General features: G+C 37.6%; 1 protein-coding gene across 1 annotated transcript in view; it reads left to right on the top strand.

The window, feature by feature from the left end:
• The window catches only part of MORN1 (MORN repeat containing 1), an 87,144-nt gene that overhangs the window by 11,424 nt on the left and 57,028 nt on the right, over positions 1-18,692 (top strand). Inside the window, exons 7-8 of the mRNA XM_089487821.1 lie at positions 11,401-11,497; positions 14,952-15,062. Coding sequence (XP_089343947.1) covers positions 11,401-11,497; positions 14,952-15,062 — 208 coding nt within the window. The remainder of the gene's footprint in view (positions 1-11,400; positions 11,498-14,951; positions 15,063-18,692) is intronic.

Genomic DNA, 18,692 nt, shown 5'->3' with positions numbered 1-18,692 from the left:
TGAGCCGCGCATGGAACTTTGTTTTTGCCTCCGAGAGAAATTCACTGTCTTTCAGAGGTAGGCTTCAGCTCGCTCCATCACTAGGGTTTGGAACACAGCTACAAATAGCTGAAACATCTGAAATCCACAGCCTTCACAGACGTCTTATTTAAAGGGGCTCTATCAAGAAAACATACCCTGTTGCGAGTTTACATTTTTGGGATAATAAAGAATCAAGTTAAGATCCTGCTCGGTCTCAGTCAGGTACCGAGCTACGAACCATTAATTCACCATGCAGGGTCTATAAGATAATGCTGAGTAGGGCTCCCTACGGACCACCCACTGGTTTTGTATTTGACGGTAATTTCCCATACTTAAATTACATAGTAATTTTGACAAAGCAAACAATTCCCCCAAGTTTAACCTATCTTAGATACATCCAGAATATAATGCCTATATCTTGTGTAAAGTTTTAAAAATATCATATGGCAGTTTTTCAAATATCTGTAATAAAGCCCACCCGATGTGAGATTATCCACAAGCTACGCTACTTCATGGGTCGACAAATTTGCTTTGCATGTAGAAGCCAGTTTCTTCCACAATAATGTTTTTATTTTCATTTATTTCACGGTCATATCTCCCCTCTCTCTTCTAAGGTGATGCTCCACCATCTACTAATTACTTGATAAATAGTTACTAATTATTTGATAGATATTAATTTACATTGTAACTAACATACACTTACACACGCTAACACCGTGCAGTAAGAGACATTAACCCCTTCGCGACCTTTGCCGGTTCAGGACCGTCATAACAAGAAGGTCACTAAATGACCTTTGACGGTCCTGAACCGTCAAAAAATTAAATAAGCTTAGAAAGTGATCAAGGATCACTTTCTTCGCTTAAACGGCCTTGCTGCAATGCCTCGATGTCGAGGCATTCAGCAAGGCCGAGATCGGCATCGGGGGCCATGTCTGGCCCCTCCCCGGGGCGTCAACAGCCGCCATACATTGTATGGCGGCGGACGCCCGTTTTAAAAGCGTTTAGGAGGCGATCAACGATCGCCTCCTAAACTTAAATGGTGTCGCTGGAATGCCTCGATCAGGAGGCATCCAGCGACACCAAACACTTACCTCTGGGTGGGCTGTGACCGCTCCGGGAAATAAAACAATAAAGACGAAAAAGTTCGCTAGAGGGTCTCCAGACCCTCTAGAGAACTGGCTCCACTTGCTGGTTGAATACAGGTACTGCATTCAACCATGCAAGTCAATGGAGCCCAGCTTTCTAATCACTATGTGATTAGTAAAATATTAAAAAAAAATAAAAATAAATAAAAAATGGAAAAAAAAATTAAAAAAAAATGTGCTAACATTTAAAAATAATTATGCAGTGATGTCACTAGATGAACCATCCAGTACCAGCAAAATGTGTAAAAAAAAATATAAAAAAAGTATTAAAAAAATAAAATAAAATTAAAAAATAAAGTTTATTATTTTGAGCAAGTGCTAAAAATTCTCAAAAATCTCAACAAAGAGTTAAAATAAAAGCACTTCAAATACCCAAGGGGTGTCTAATATATAAAAAAAATGGCTGATGGGGTAAATTGGAGTGGCCTAGCTCAAATATAGGGCATAGGTACAGACTGACCAAAATGGAGAAAAAAAGCGCACTTCCCAAATGTGGCATTTTAAATCTGAAACAACCCGACAAACCCATGCATGTGGGGTATCACTGCACTCAGGAGATGTTCCTGAACACACATTGGCGTGTTGTTTGACAATGGCATATACCAGGACCTGTATATCTATAACTAAAGTACAATTTGTGTGAAAAAAAAAATTAAAAAATTACTATTACAAAGTTTGACAAAGTGTAGTTCTATAATTGGTGCATGGAAAGGGTTAAAATAACAGCATTTGGAATACCCTGGGGTGTCTAGTTTTCAAAAATATATGGTTTGAATGGGTTAAATTGAGTTAACCGGCTTCAAAGATATTCCAAAGAGGAGAGGGAGGCACAATGACCAAATGACCACCTGAATTACGCATGCCCCAAAAGTAGCCTTTTACCAGCCAAACAATCTGACAAACCCATGCATGTGGGGTATCGCTGTACTCAGGAGATGTTGCTGAACACATATTGGGGTGTTGTTTGACAGTGACATATACCAGCACCTGTATATCTATAACTAAAGTACAATTTGTGTGGAAAAAAAATTAAAAAAAATTACTATTACAAAGTTTGACAAAGTGTAGTTGTATAATTGGTGCATGGAAAGGGTTAAAATAACAGCATTTGGAATACCCTGGGGTGTCTAGTTTTCAAAAATATATGGTTTGAATGGGTTAAATTGAGTTAACCGGCTTCAAAGATGTTCCAAAGAGGAGATGGAGGCAGACTGACCAGATTTGTTAAAAAAGATTTGGAAATCATAAAACGCTGCTTGTACTTATTGCCCTATAACTTACAAAAAACAGCAAAAAAACATAAAAACATTGGGTATTTCTAAACTCAGGACAAGTAGTAGAATCTATTTAGCTAGTTTTTTTACTTGCTTTTTTAGGTGAGTAAAAGATTTTTCAAATAAAAGTCATAAAATGTGTTTTTTTTTCAATTTTTCACCATGTTTTTTTAATTTTTTTTATAGTAAATAAGATGATACGATCAAAATAATGGTATCTGAAGAAAGCCCATCTTGTCCTGAAAAAAACAATATATAACTTATGTGGGTACACTAAATGGGTGAGGAGAAAATTACAGCTGAACACAAGCACCACAAAAGTGTCAAAACAGCCTCGGTCCCACAGGGTACAAAACGAAAAATGAGCCCGGTCCTTAAGGGGTTAAGCACATGCATGATAACACCACACACCAAAACACATACTCTAACACTATATGCTGACATACACTCACACAGTAACACGCACAACACCATATGCTCATACACATTAACACCACACTCTTGCACACACTGACTCTGACACCATACATATATAAAATGTACACACCTATATATACCGGCACTATAAATACACGCACACACACTATCACTATACATACTCACACTACAGTACACACACTCTGACTATAGCACTATATACACACAAACACTGTCTCTGCCACTACACATACACACTGACACTATACATATAGTACATACGCACATTGACTGTAATACTATACACACATACACTCCTCCTCCCGCCTCTTACTCTACCTCTTTATTATTATTATTATTATCTTTTATTTATATAGCGCCAACAGTTTACGCAGCGCTTAATACAATACATAAATTCAAGGGATATGACAAGACAAGAATTGACAGACTAAGACAAACCGATACATTTGGTGGAGAGAGCCCTGCTCGCAAGCTTACAATCTAGAGGGCACTATGCATTCCTCTTACGGTGTACCCATGGCACCCGTCCTTAGCACCCCCTGTAGCTGAGTTGAGTGTCAGCTTCCTTGCTTTTCAGGCGCCAGAAAGTGATTGATAGTCGCCATGGCGACCTGGCGCCCATGGTTTGTCGAGCCCTGCACTAGGCACATATGGTTTCTTTCACAGTGTGAGTGTTAGAACAGAAAAAGTTGCAAGCGCTTTAACTGGCTCCCGTGACAACAAATCCCTTCCACCTATAAATGACCTCTCCTCGTGTCACATGACAAGGTTAGAATTAAGCATTTCCGGGGGAAATATTTAGTATCAAAGTTTAATTTGACCATTCAGAATTAAGGAGGCTGGTGCAATAATCAATATAAAAAGTGTTCTATTCAGTTAAAACAGTATCATTAAAGCAGATCTGTTACCGTCCCACATCCTACATTTTATAGTTTGGCACATTATATTAGCCTACGGTCTTCCGGGGGGTTTGTGGGGATCTGGGGTTTAGCTTTGTTGACCCCCATGCTACATTTTGCTCTCACACCTCTAGCAGGAGATCATCAGATGATTCTGCTTTTGGGAAAGTACATTATATATATATATATATATATTTATAGATACACATATATTGTTATATAGAACCTCCTTCCATCCACATAACATTTTCCTGTAGTGCAAATCCGTGCCAGCCATGGCAATACAAGCTCTTCAACCCCCCCACCATTACTTCCAAATCTCCTACCGATGTTAAAAATACTTCCCAGAGCTTTCCCAGAGATTCCCCACTAAAACCAGTCCGGAGGAGGCTTATTGCCAGGCAACGAACACAATGCGAGACTCTCACACAAATATTACACTCAGAGCACCTACAACACAATGTCACATATACTGCAGAAATGCAATATTCCAGCTCCGATGCTGCAGGTTAAATAATGTGTTTAATACTCCAAAGCCCAACAGTATAGAAAAAAAAGAAAGAATATTGTCTCGTGATGTGTTGCTGAAGCAGTCAAATCATCCAAGACCCAAGGTTTGTTACCATAAATCCACTTTTTGGTGGAAATAGCCAACTTAGTGTGAAATTACCTTTTATTTATAAAGGTATAGATATATGTATATTTAGACCTGTTGGATTCGGAAGAAGTTTGACCTTCGCCGACCTTGGCAGTGATGTGCGGTTGATATGTTTGTAGGAATAGTAAGCCTGGAAGCTCACGTATGGATTAATTATATTATTACTTTTAGGGAAATCCTCTAGCGTCTTCAAAAAAGTACATATGAGCAAAAGACTAAAAAATAAAATAATAAATGAAAAAATAGATCAATATAATGTATACCCCGTAGCTGGCAAGGGGGGCATTGGTGCGGATGCATCTTTTTTTGTATGTGAAGTTCTGCAATAGGTACTTAGATTAGTAATAAATGACTAAACTAGTAATCAAAAAAAGTCCGCACTACACATTTTGTGATATGTATTATCCATTATATCCTCTAGGTGGCGCTGTAAGATTTCATATAATATCTCTATATAAAATGTAATTGGATAGATGCAAGCTGTGCTCCCTGCTGGGCAGTAAATGTTTACCACTACAGTCACATTTTCAATTGTAATGTGCTCGAAGGTGGAACAATTTCTCGCCGGGAACAATATCCAACAGCATTGCTAACCAACAATGCTAAGTACTCCAGCAGACACTTAGAATGATAGAGCATGCATGAATGCCTTTAAAACTGTGTATAAATATACAGGAACTATGGAGAAGAACAGAAATAACAGCGTTTAATGGGAATAACAGTGTATGTTTTATGATTAGGGTTTTCTTTCTTGCATCCCTGTTCAGTGTAGGCACTATACACAGTGGCATTACTTTAGAGCAATTCATATTCCATTATGTGCATCTGGGTACATTCTTAAGGCTGATGGTTAAGATTTATATTTATGTAAATAAAAAAAAAATCTGATGGTTCTATCTATAGAAAAACAATATCTATGTGGCTAGATTTTTTTTGTAAAGTTTTTCCATCTCAGTATGTGGGGGGATTGGTGTTTTAATACTGGAGATTAATTTATCATGGATTAGAAGAATACAACCCATGGTGTTTTTCCTTCTGAAAAAATTGCGTAGCATTTTACTTATGATTATTTTTTTTATAATGTCTTTAAATGAATAGTACCTTGAAGATGATGCAATACCATCCAGTGTCCCTCTTACTTGGTGCAGATTATATAAATGGCATTTACATGCATTTCCTATCTTTCTTTTTTTTAAACGTTACTAACCATGTAATGTAAGTATTATCATATACAAGATAGTCACAGATATGTGGTTTACTTTAGATATATGCTAACTGTGAGCATTCATATGAAGTCTATGTGGTTTTACTCGTCAGACATGCAGACTGCTAAACCAGATTGCTACTTAATCATCTGCTGTGCATCCCGCTTCCATGTAGACATACTATGTGTTTTATTTTTACAGCTGAGCTCAAAAGTAAAACTCAGCACCCCATTGACTGGAATGGGAGTTCTACACAAGGAGTGTACTGTAGTATGCTTCCTGCTTTCAATAGAGGAGCTGGGGAGGAGTTAAGTGAATCAGAAGAACATAATAACTAAATGATGTGCGTACTGATTATGCAGTCAAATGCACTGCAGTCCACACAAAATGAACTCCAATATACATTCACCGTAACAATAGGAATGAAGTGTGCCTTTAAAACCAATTATACTGATTGAAAAACAAAAACTATGGGTAGCATTGTATAACAAATTCTGTTAGTAGCTGTGAAGGCCACAGCTTCCCTTCAGGTCCTGCATGGCCACATTTTTGAGCAGGTGCTTAACTGTTGGTGTCATGGGGTGGAGTTGGAACCCAGTCCTAAGTCACAATGGGTTTGGCAGAACCCCCCCCGTACCCCTCTCCCTAGTCATCTAGTTGATGAGAGCAAGCTGGGCCAAAGAGATCTTGGACATTTCTGCCTCTTTACCATTGCTGGGCAGCTGCTGTACTGAATGAGGGCAATGGCATCAAACATCGATAGGAGCGGAGAAGGACTTTGTGCTATTAGATGCTTCTGCTCACCCAGCCATGAGACAAGCGCTCTCCCAGATCTTCATATGCAGAACAGTCACTGTAATATGTAAAATATAATCTATTTTGTTTATATAATATATTTTATACATTTATATTTTAATATATTTTGTAATGTAATAATTCTGCCTTGTATGTAATGCTAATACTTTATTTCAGATAAACTTAACATTTAAGTAAAAGTACAATTTCAGCTGCATATTACATTAGCCAAAAACCAAAATCAAAAAAAGATAAGATTGCCAAATAAAAGCCTATATGTGTCACTGTGCCCTTAGTGAGACTGGGAATAATCTCAGTGGATTAAATATAGTCTGTAGTTGCAGTCCTACATAGCAATGCCATTATATAGAGTACTGGTGCTAAGAAAAATGTACGGTAAAAGGATTCCATCATCAGGGTGCATTACCAGTAAAAGCTAAAGATGGTTTCTGAAAATAGCAGATACATTGAGCACCTGCACAGAAAATAAGAAATAATGACATTGAAAGGGTTGGCTCAGAGTTCGGTGTAGTTTTGAACTCTAGAATGGCTTCAGAGCATTAGGCAAAATGAAGGCTTGTAAGCGCATGTTCTAAATTCCCATACAGATGTTTATAATACAGGTAAAAGCGAGTAGCTCAGTTGGTCACTACAAAAGGAAGCCAAAAGAATCCAAAGGACTGGATTCTGTTTTTTCTTGGTAGATTCCATATGGGCACAGGAAATTCACTTCATCATAAAGATAATGTGTTATTCATCGACATTTTTATTGTACATTTGGTTGAAGAGGATTTCCAAGTAGAAGTATTGAGGCAGGCAGAGCGGGACCAGTGGGAGGACAGAGGTCTCGGGTCAACACATGGTTGTAAACCATAGGTGATCAAGTAGCAAGCAGAACAAGGAAGAAGCACCTGGAAGGCAACGAATCTGGAGATACCCAACAGCCAAACTAAGAAGATGGCTTCAACAGAATAAGGCCACTACTGAATACAATGCTAAACTAGAGCTTTTTCCATTATGCCCCAGATAGGGGCAGATTCACAGAAGGATCATGGAAGCTACCACCCTCTGATATGCTCCTAGTCAAAGAACATGTTTTTTCTTTTGGTTTTTATAATTCTAGGTCTTACCATATAAAATAAGAGGAATCTGGCTTATTACAGAACATCCCTGCGCGTTCATTCCTTTCTTTACCTATGTTATTTTTTGTTTGCATTGCTTTTGTGCATATGACCACCGCCTGTGCATGTGCTGGCGCTACAGTTATAGAGATGTTTAACCCATTAGATGTCATAAACAATAGGATACGTTACACAGTCGCATTGGTTTTTCCGTGAGAAGCACACCAAATGTCAGCCGCACATATTTTCAGGTGTCGACAAATGGAAGAATGTCAGCGATAATCAGATCTTTTTCTAATATGTTACAGTGTATGCATAACTTTGCTGAGAAAGTTGTTCACATAATCCCCTATTGTAAAGCCTGATATCTCAGTTTTTACCATGTAATCCTATGTGAAATGTATCCCCCAGTTGTGATGTGCTTCTGGCTTTTGTACAAGTGCTTAAAGACACAAGCCCAGCTTAATTTCATCTCTGTTATTTCCTTCCTGTATGTTTTGGTGGATGTAGTCGAACACAACTGTTAATCGTGCCAAACAGGTGTGATGCTGAACGGCATTCCTTCTCACAGAAATGTTAACAGTATTTTGTTCTTCATTGTGTCCTGTTCCAGAATTAGTGGGTAACCCGGATACGGATATTCTACAGCTTTTAAAATATGGAACTATTAAATCTTTTTTTTTATTATTTAATGTAATATTATACAGGGTAAAATTTTAACACAATGTGTAGGCCAACACATGACCAGCCAATGTTCATAGCTCTTGTTCTGGAAGAGGAAATTTTTAGTTAGGAAAAAAATTAAAATGATCTGCCAAAATTACATTTACTTTCTATACTTTAATCCCAGACATTTACTACAAAATATCCCCAACCTTTATGCTTTAGAGATGTTGATAACTTTGCGTTGGAAAATGTTCTACGTTCCATCATTTTATTTGTGTAAGAGCACAGGCAGTAACAAAGAACATTGTATCTCATTTGAAATACAGCCACACAACCTTTATATTATTATCAACTGCATACAAAATACTGGTCTTATCTGTGGCGTGGAGGTCACTGCATTGGGGCATGGCGTGCTGCGGAGATACACACGCTATACAGCTTGCCTTAGAAAGGCGTCTGAGAGGTCAAAGACGAACATTTAAATGCATGTAGAGTTTTGTTACTGTAAGCTTCTGTGTCTAGCCAAGAAGACATGTGATAATGATCATAACAAGCTAAGAGTATTGGGTAAGCTTGAGATATCAAGCTGGTTCCTTGATCCCTGTTGAGGCTGTTTACATGAAGATCAAGACCGAGGTCCCTCTGAGCTCCTAAGCTTAGTCCTTAACCTAAAACCAACACAGGTACACAAGACAGCTCAAGTATCTTCTCAAGTAGGCTTTGTGGGATAACTGTGGAACGGTCACCTGAAGAAAGACACATGACCGTTGTGTCAACACAATTTCATGTACCTGGGGAATCTAGTTAAATATTTTAATGTTTATTGTCGCTAGCATTAAGAGAATGCATTTTCATGATTCATGTGTCCTTCACTTTTCCTCAATTTGCATCTTTTTAATTCTTTGCAATTATTAGAAATGGTGCAGACACCAATACATTTCTATGTTTTTGGTTTGAGAGCCCAAACCATGCATATAATAATATAGCACATTCCCATAAATAATTAAACACTACTTACAGAAATGATCTTCCAGTTTGTGATATAATCATCATAAAAGAACATTTGCATTCTTTCCTTTGCAGTACTGGTGAAAATGAGGTATTGTCTGTGATGGGGACACTTGTTGCTGTGTCCAAGAGACATAATCTGCACTGATTTAAGTAATGTAAAGTACCTCTTTATGTAATAAAGCATCATCCTTTACATGATGTGTCTCCATCTTCTAACTATATCATTAAACCATGGGATCTAGCAAACAGCTAAGACACGATTCACCAGTATCCAGAAACCAATTCCGACTGACTCCTCTGACCTTTGTCTGATTCAATATGCTTGAGATTTTCCCAAGAGTATTGTTATGTCTCTTCGGCTGCCCAATCAAACCCTAGGGAACCACAGATTGCTTTGTTGAAATAGTGCTACTAAATATGTTTCGAGCATCTGGATAGTCTTGCTAACAGCTTGTGTAATCTTTCTCAGGTTTTGTTTTCCTACATGATAGTTCCCAATATTGAGGGGAAATTCTATTATGAAATAAGTGTCTGGACAATTGACACATTTACTAGCAGGCTTACGAATGTTCAACATTCACACGTGTCTTAGATTTTTGCTAATGTAAAGAATGAGACGTTCATTAACCCTTCATTTTTCATACTGCAAATCATTCACCATTTTAGTCGCCCTCCTCTGAATTCTCTCCAGTACGTCAATACCCTTCTGGAGATGAGGTTCTCCAGAACTGTGTCAATACTCTTGGAGAGGTCTGACCAGAGATCTGTAAAGTGGCAGAACCACCTCCCTCATTCGGCTTGCCTTTCCCGAAGCTTTGTTGCATTGCCTGCTTAAGATGGTAGTCATAAAAATGGTGCAAAAGTTAAAATTCAGATAGTAATTTATAGTAGTTTTTATATTTTCATAACTGTTCATAATGACTTACAAATGGATACTGATCAAATGCTGATCAAAGTGAGAAAATGACGTTGGCGCATACAGAATAAGTGTCCCCAAATAAAAACCAAGCGACCCAAATGAAACGGATAATCAACTCTGGCACTTCAGGGTTTTATCTGTTATAAAAAGTGACTTATCACTGTAGCAACCATAGAAAAAGCTCTGCTGAATGGTTCCATTGGTTTCTATGGCGATAGGACCACTTTTCAAATTTTACTAATTTTATATTGCATTAATAAATATGTCTCTTAATGATTCTGAAAACTGCCATCCACCTAGAAAAAAATAATGTAATAATCTGAATTTTTTTTTAAAAAGCCCAGCTTAACAGGCTTAGGGGGTTTTATACATTATAAAATATAACAAAAATCTAAATAATTAATGATATTATCCAGTTGTAATTAATGGGTTTTTGTTTGTGCTTGGAAACTCCAGACATTCTAGGTGTAAGTAGGACTTTTTTTTACCCCCTATTGCCAAAATGCGGTCAGCTATTTGCACAGTCCAAAGATATAAGAGTCAGCACCTGCTTACAGCTGTCGGCTCGGCGTTCCTTCTGCCAGCAAAGCTTTCACTGGTTTCTTTTTTGCCACTTCTAATAATGTAATTAAAGAAAGCTTGGTCTAACGGGGGACGTAATCTCAAGCAGCATGTGCCGTGGAAGTCCTGGCAACAGGAGAGTGTCGCCTGTGTACCCAAAATTTGCAGGTGTCAATGGAGATTTTTCTTTGTGTTGCAGAATATGTCCCACACTTGACAGATGTATGAATGCACATTGTTAAAGATTTAAATTGGGAGGCATTCCTCAATGTAAGATTTGGGTACAGCTGCCACATAACAAAACGTAGACTAGAATGGATAACCAATTACAGCAATTTCTTTCAGGCAAGATATTTTCTTATAACGCGAAACATTTGTATTACCAGCAAAAACACTTTCTTTTTTTTTCCCCCTGCTTTTCCCCTCTAATTCTTTATTTTTTTTCTTTTAAAAAAAAATAATAAAATTGAGCGTGCGCGTTGGATAATCTTTGAATATTGTGTGGTCCACCATTCAACTTTACAGAGAAATGGTACAAAATATTTTTTTAACTAGTTTCTCCTTTTCAGGGCCCACCCAGTTTGCTATTCAGAAGTTACCGAAGTAATCCCTTCTTTATTAAGTAGAAGACATAGCAATCGTAGAATCGTAGAACCAATGCATGTTTTTTTTTTCTTGCATTTGCAGGGACAGTGGAGAAATGACGCGTTCAATGGGCAAGGCGCTATGATTCATTGTTCTGGTGTAATTTATGATGGACTGTGGATCAATGGCCGTCCTGCTGGTATGCAATTTATTATGCTATCCAATTATATATTTATATATTAAAGAAAACCCTCAGCATAATGCTGTGGCATCCCTCTGTTGATTAATATGGATTGCCATTAAAGCGAGCTTCTCTGCGCTCCTGGATTTGAAGTTAGCTTCTCTAATAGAGCTCAGTGGCGTATCAGGAAGCCCGGCACCAATTAAAAAAAGGCTGTAAAAAGATGAAAAAGTTAAAGGGAAAAAACTTTTAGAAAAATCCTATTGCAAAGAAAGATTTTATTGTAAACAGCAGACATCTGTTTTGGGGTGTATAGGCTTAAAGAAGCCAAAGAAACTGAATGTTCCAGATAATATATTATCATTATTATTATTATTATTATTATTATTATTTTGTTGTGTTAAATTAATATATTCAATTAAGGGAAGGTGTCTTTGATTTGAAAGCCATAGGTTTTAAGTAAAGAAAATCAAATATGTTTACAGTGTTAAAGAAGATAATTAGAATTTCTCATTTTATTTTTATCTTACTTTCAACTTGTTCTTGATTGGGTTATTATAGAAAATGTATTCTACAGGTAGCAATGACTTTATTAGAACCCTAGAGTAACCCCCTGCATTTCAAATGGTTAATGAAAGGATAGTATAGCTTTGTAATCAGTAGGGTACCTAGTATTGTGTGCTAGCTAGTGAAGTGGTGTGTTGGAAAACTTACTTGAAGTTTTCCAGGGGTGACTTTGCCTGCTTTTTTCCTGCATTGTTCCTGGCATTGTTTTAGTCCTCACATCTTTCCAGTGTTGCCTCTCCCAGCTGGACCATGCACCAAATGTGATGGTGACCTCCTCCAATGACATCGGGCACCCCATGTGGGAAGCCACATATTGTCCACAATAAGGCCATAGTTTACTGCCTTTTCAGGGACCCTTGGCTTCTGTATGGGGTGTCGGATGCCGTATGTGACCAATGGTGTCAGAAGCCCCTTGCTTGAAGCCGCGTATTGCCAAAAAATGGCCTTTTCAGTATTACGCAGCCTCCATACTTATATATTAAGATCGCACACTACATTGTGGTGTTCCAGCCTCTAAGAGGCTTCCAGGTGCAGGGGAAGATGCTGGATAGTACCAGAGGATCATGGGTAGGTGAGTATTCATTTTAAAAATGAAACTTGTAAAAGAGCAAGTGAAGCAGTTAGTATGTATAACTAACATACCTAATGCTGAGTTTTATAATATAGAAATATAAATACACAGCGCTAAAGTGCACACACCACCAGCAAATACGAAAAAAATAATAAATACAAACCCCAAGTGGTTAAAATAATTAACTGCTAGTCTCTGAGTGATATTACACTGAAATAAATAAAATATTCAAAAAGAAATAGACAATGCCACAATACATATAAAATAAATTCTATTCAATTAATAAATCATAAGTGAATAAATATAATTAAATACCATGGAAGCAAACACAAATAATAAATACAATATATACAATAATATATGCTACTGAAATGTTCTTAGTGCATAGGCAGCAGTTGGCCGATAAAGTAATTACCGGTATATATATATATATATATATATATATATATATATATATATATTGTATGAATCACCTGGTTTCACTGTTTCTATACATATTGTTACTTTTAGGGCTGTAGCACCCTGTGATACCCTGATACCCATACTTTTTGTAAAGATCCTCTATCACCCCAGAGGCACAAGAAATGTGCCAAAGGTGGCCCACCCCTGGTTAAAAATAAGACTCTTTACAATAACAAATGTTAATGATTTGTAGGCACAGGAGCAACATTTATGAGATCTGGACCCACTTATGCCAAGCATAAGCTGAGCAAATACTGACTCAGGAAGGAGTATGGGAAAGAAGAAAACAATAGCTAGATTAATGCCCGACTTTTGGTGGGCTTATCATAAATTGAAAGAGCATTTTCTGAAACTTGGCAGTAAAATTTCACAATAGGTTGGCTCGAAATTGATCTTTCCTTTGCTTATTAACTATAACTCATGATGCCCATTTACAAGAGTTTGGGAGTGTATGGAACATGTAAAACTAGATCTATAACCACATCTATTCTCTTAAACATTGCATGCATGAAGATTTGTGCATTTATTTCTAAATGATGGAGACCGTTCCTATTATATGCTTGATCTGCTTAATTGTGAACAGTCCTAGAATTCGTGTTGCTCTCCCTAGTGATGACAAATATATTCCATCACTGCTTTATTTCTTTTTTTAAGGGAACCAGAATGTTTGAAATGCAATGATCCAAGTCAGTGAAAACACTTATTTCCCAAAAGGCAGTTTACAAGGCTTCTATCTGGACATCATTTAAAGTATACCATGTGTGTTTAGTGTCTGATGGCCTTTAAATTTGTCCTTTTGCTAGATTGCATTGTCACACAAGGCAAAATCATTGGGAAAGTTTACATAGAGGACTGTAGGTTTTCTAGCAGTATTATTTATTGTATTATTGTCAGCTCAGGATGAAGATTTAGAGTTTAATGCTTAAGGTATAGGTACAAATTGTTACTGGCAAATCCCTGGCTAGGCTTCGGGTGGCATGTCCATGGGGGCAGCAAGCCCACAGCTGCATAGCCGGGCAGCTAGCCCTATTGGCACACCCCTTCTCCATGGGCCAGTTGGGGAGATCAGTTATCTGCCTTGTAACTAGCTCATAGACATATGGCCCGGAGACTCTGGGTGAAGTGCCGCTGTCACCATGGAGAAACTCTGGGTCACGGGAACTGCATTGGGGCATGGCCCCCTCTCCGCCTATTTCTCCTCCAACCACAGTGTTTTCCTATGTGTGAGACCACCCAACAACGTCAGTGGGACTGCTCACCGACAACAGAAGGACCACCTACATGCAGCCCGAAAAGGGAGGTCTCTGGGTAGCTGGATGTTCCCAGGTATACATATACAGTGTGGACCAGTGTTTGTAGCTTGGACACCTACCATAGTGACCTTACTAAATGCTACATATGGCATTTTACCCTGGTAGGGGTAGCGATGGCTGTGTGTGCTATGGTACTATAACAAGCTTGCACTGGTCAGATTTAACATCGCAGTGAAAAGGAGTGGTATGGGAGGCCTGTTTTGGAAGCTACCTGGGAGAACCGATTTTACTCAAATCCAAAAGAAAGCCAGATGTAGACCTTACATTTTTGCCAAAAAAAAGTAGTGGCATAGGAGGCTTCAGGTATGTATCTTTTCAATGATTTCAGAAGCTCGTATTAAAAAAACTAATCTGGATTCTGTACACCTTATAATTATTTTATAAGCCTATCTATTATTAGGTTTAAATTACTTTCAACTTAATTTATTCCTAGGCCATTTTTTTTAAATATACTGTATGCGTGATAACGGTTTTGCTGAAAAAATTACATTGTAGAAAGAGTTGACATTCGATTGGATGCTATTTCAAATGTAATTATATTGCCCATTGTGTGTTTCAGTATGTCCAAAGAAGATGGTTATCTTAAGTGAAGATATAATTGAGTTTTCCCAAAGAACATCTATCACATTCCATGTACAAGTGCAGAATGAGGAAGGTGAAATCGCTAAAAGTAAGACTTTTATTATTACAATTTTTTTAATTTTATACAAAATAAAGTTTAACAAAAGTTTTTGCTAAATATTTAGTTTAAATGGCCCTAAATGTCATGTTTTGGGAAGTTGACTCTGCCTGCCATAAGAAGAAGAAGGGGGAGAGCGCCTTGGGAAGTTCCTAGGTTTGAGGAATCACAAGAGAAGAGGTCTACACCTGGGACTGTTAACAACGCAAAAGCGACAGCTGACCACATTACCCTTAATAAACTTGGGCCAACTGCCTTTTTTGCCACAATTTAACGAGATACCTCAAGAAAGTGCTACAAGGTCCCCTTTTGCAGCTATAACAGCTTCCACTGTTTGGAGTGTTTCTGTGGGGATGTCCCCTTCAGCATACCAAGATATTTTGGACAACCCTATGCTTCCAACTTTATGGGAACATTTTGGGGTAGACACTTTTCTATTATAACATGACTGCGCCCCCGTGCATGACTGCGCCCCATAAAGACATGGTTGGCCGAGATTGGAAGAACTTGACCGGCCGCACAGAGCCCTGACCTCAACCCCATCAAACACCTTTGGGGTGAACTGGAATAAAGATTGCGAGCCAGGCCTTCTCATCCAACATCAGTGCCTGACCTCACAAATGCTCTACTGGATGAATGGGCAAGAATTCCCACAGAAACTCCCCAAAATCCTGTGGAAGCCTTCCCAGAAGAGTGGAAGCTGTTACAGCTGCAAAGGGGGGGGGGGGGGGTGGCAACTATATATTTGTTTAGAATGCAATGCCATAAAAGTCCATGTTAGTGTAATGGTCAGGTGTCCCAATACTGTCCATATAGTGTATATAACATATGTATGTATAACAGATATGTATTTTAGCATCTTCAAAAAATGTATTATCGGTAAAAACACATAAAATACAACCGAGAAGGCACTTTAAAAATCATGCATTACTTCTACATTTACTCTTCGGTAATGGAATAGAATACAATCTAAAACTTACATTATAACTACTAAAAAGCAATGCTCAGTTGTGATATAAAAATTTACAGCTCGACATCAGCATTTGAGATTCTTCACACATCATTAAAATATTTGCATTTACTTTATTACATTGAAAAAAGGAACCATACTTTTTATCTTCACGAAAAGCATTAGACTTTTTTTATTTTTTCCCCACATATCCAATGGCTCATCTACTCGTATTCATTTCATGTAATTGGAGATTACCATGGAGGGTATAGTGGACTTTCAGTATTAGCCCCTTCAGAAATGGTAGATAAGTGTGATAAATTTCTACTACGCACCTGCAAATTGGCCTCACCGCTTTGGAATTTTTGCAATCCAAACACTATAAACTGCATACTCCAGTGACATTATGACAACTGACAATTTTTCTCTGTGGTATAGAACTGATTTACTGCAAGAACATTATATAAATGTACAAAAACAGGCATTGTAATTTGTAATCCAGACTGTATTTTACATTAAGCAGTGATGGATTGTAAAGTCAACATTGGGTTAGGTCTTTATGCATACAGGGGGCACCTGCTTTTAGAAAGGCGTGATTTGTTATTTATTAGACCAAAAAGTAGCATCCGTGTGCTTTTAGGACGACGTGTGCCTTTTACGATTTCATTATTGTATTTTTTTTCTTTGTTCGGCTGCAGAGGAATACTGATAATGCCCACAGGAATGCCTATAGACTTGCGTAATCTATAAAATCCAGTTCAACAACCATTCACATAAAGGGTCTACATAGAAAAACCACAAATGAGCACAGAAATGATACAGTCAGGGTATGAATGCTGCTCGAAAACGTTATTACTGTAGACACCCCAGTGGCTTTATGTGGAACTGCAAGTAAAAAATAAAAAAGAAGGGAAAAAGTTCTTGTGGTGGCTCAAGATCTTCAAATTAGAGCCGCTAGGGAGGTAAGGCATCCACATACCCCCTACGAGTACACTGCCTGGTTACTCAGACAACAGTCTGCTTATGAATACAGGGAAGGTCCTCATATTAACACTTGGTTAGGATCCAGGAAAAGACGATGTAAGCTGAAACAATGTAAAGCTAGACTGTTTTTACTTAAATATATATATATAAATTGAGTTAAATCAACTATTTTAACAACATACACATGAGATACACAGTACACGGAACAGCACAATACACAGTTGTGTAAAGCCAACCGCTTGCGTAAGATCTTACGTAGACCTTTAAAGTCAAAGAAACCAAACCTCATGGTTTATATTAATTGCACTTTTAGTGATTTACTAATGGACAGGCTGGAAGCAGAATTGTGCATCCAGTAGTGAAGGTGTTAACTTCATGTTCGACAAAATGGCATTTTCTCAGCACAGCAAGAATTGTATCCTTCTCACCTCCTTAAAAGCATTTTCATTCAGTCAAGGTTTCTTCGAGCAGCTACAAAGATTTAAAACGAGGTCAGAAGAAAATCGTACAAAAAAAAAAATAATTCTTTGAATATCACAAGGTTATTTATAAACAGAGATTGCAAAGTAAAGTAGGGCTGCATTTTCATTATGCAATCGGCGAAACATGTTTGCTGGTTCCTTTTGTGAGCTCCGGTGAAATTTTCCTTGCTTTGCTTTAAAGCTACAAAATTTTTGTGTGGATGCTCTGCTTTCTGAATCCTTAGTGTCTTATACAAAGTCTTCATCATCTGAATAAGAAATGCTACGAGAAGTAAAATGTGCAGCGTGAACATTTTTACAGCAGGGATTCTGGGCAGTTCTACCACTTTGGCCGAACTGTATGATGTCATAATGAAGAATCAAAGAATTAATTATATAAAAAAAATGTATATATATATATATATATATATATATATATATATAAAAACACATTTTAATTGCAGTTGTTGAAGCCTTTGAAACCCTTGGGTCTAGGGTATCCCTAAGGACATTATACCATAAGCGGGTTAAGCATGCTCCAAGCTAAGCTATGTCTGTAAATGGAACAGACAATAGCTTGCAGTCAGGTCAGGGACACCCACACATTACGTCTGTAGACTATATATTTATATATATATATATATATATATATAGATATATAACCAACATATGCACACGGGGGTCTGAATAGACCCCATCCGCAGCATTCACTGAGCCGGTACTGGAACTGACTGGAGGTGAGTATTTGCAAAAGGGACAAAAAAGACATTTAAAGGGACATTTAAACTATCATCTGCATTAAAGTGCATATAATGGCTGGAGTGTTTAACTCTTTGCCTTTAGACAAAACATTAATTGCAATCTTAGTAACCAGAAATAAACCTAAAAATCATTTTATTCCCTACTCTGTTTAATCTCATGAAATCCCCCCAAACAATAGAAACCGCATCTTAAGACTTCCCATACCGGTTATGTATTCTTCCCTGGTTAGGCAACTTGTCAAATGCACATGATAGTCTCCAGAATCCCCCCCATGCATTTCCTATGGGGGCCACAAAAAAATGTAAAGGGACCTCTCAGCTATCCTATGCATTAAGGTGCCCCTTTAAGAATACAAAAACCTCTCATCTTAATAAACTTTTCAGATTTTTTTCTATTTTGTTTTATATGCTATAAAATGTAACTTAGCACTTTTTATATTCTGTATAAACTCACAAATGCAATCTC

This window comes from Sceloporus occidentalis, unplaced genomic scaffold (genome assembly GCF_023333645.1).
Source record: "Sceloporus occidentalis isolate IW3139 unplaced genomic scaffold, rSceOcc1.0.p SCAF_35, whole genome shotgun sequence".
NCBI lineage: Eukaryota > Metazoa > Chordata > Lepidosauria > Squamata > Phrynosomatidae > Sceloporus > Sceloporus occidentalis.
The sequence above is the reverse complement of the archived record's forward strand: the minus strand, read 5'-3'. Positions and strand labels throughout refer to the sequence as shown.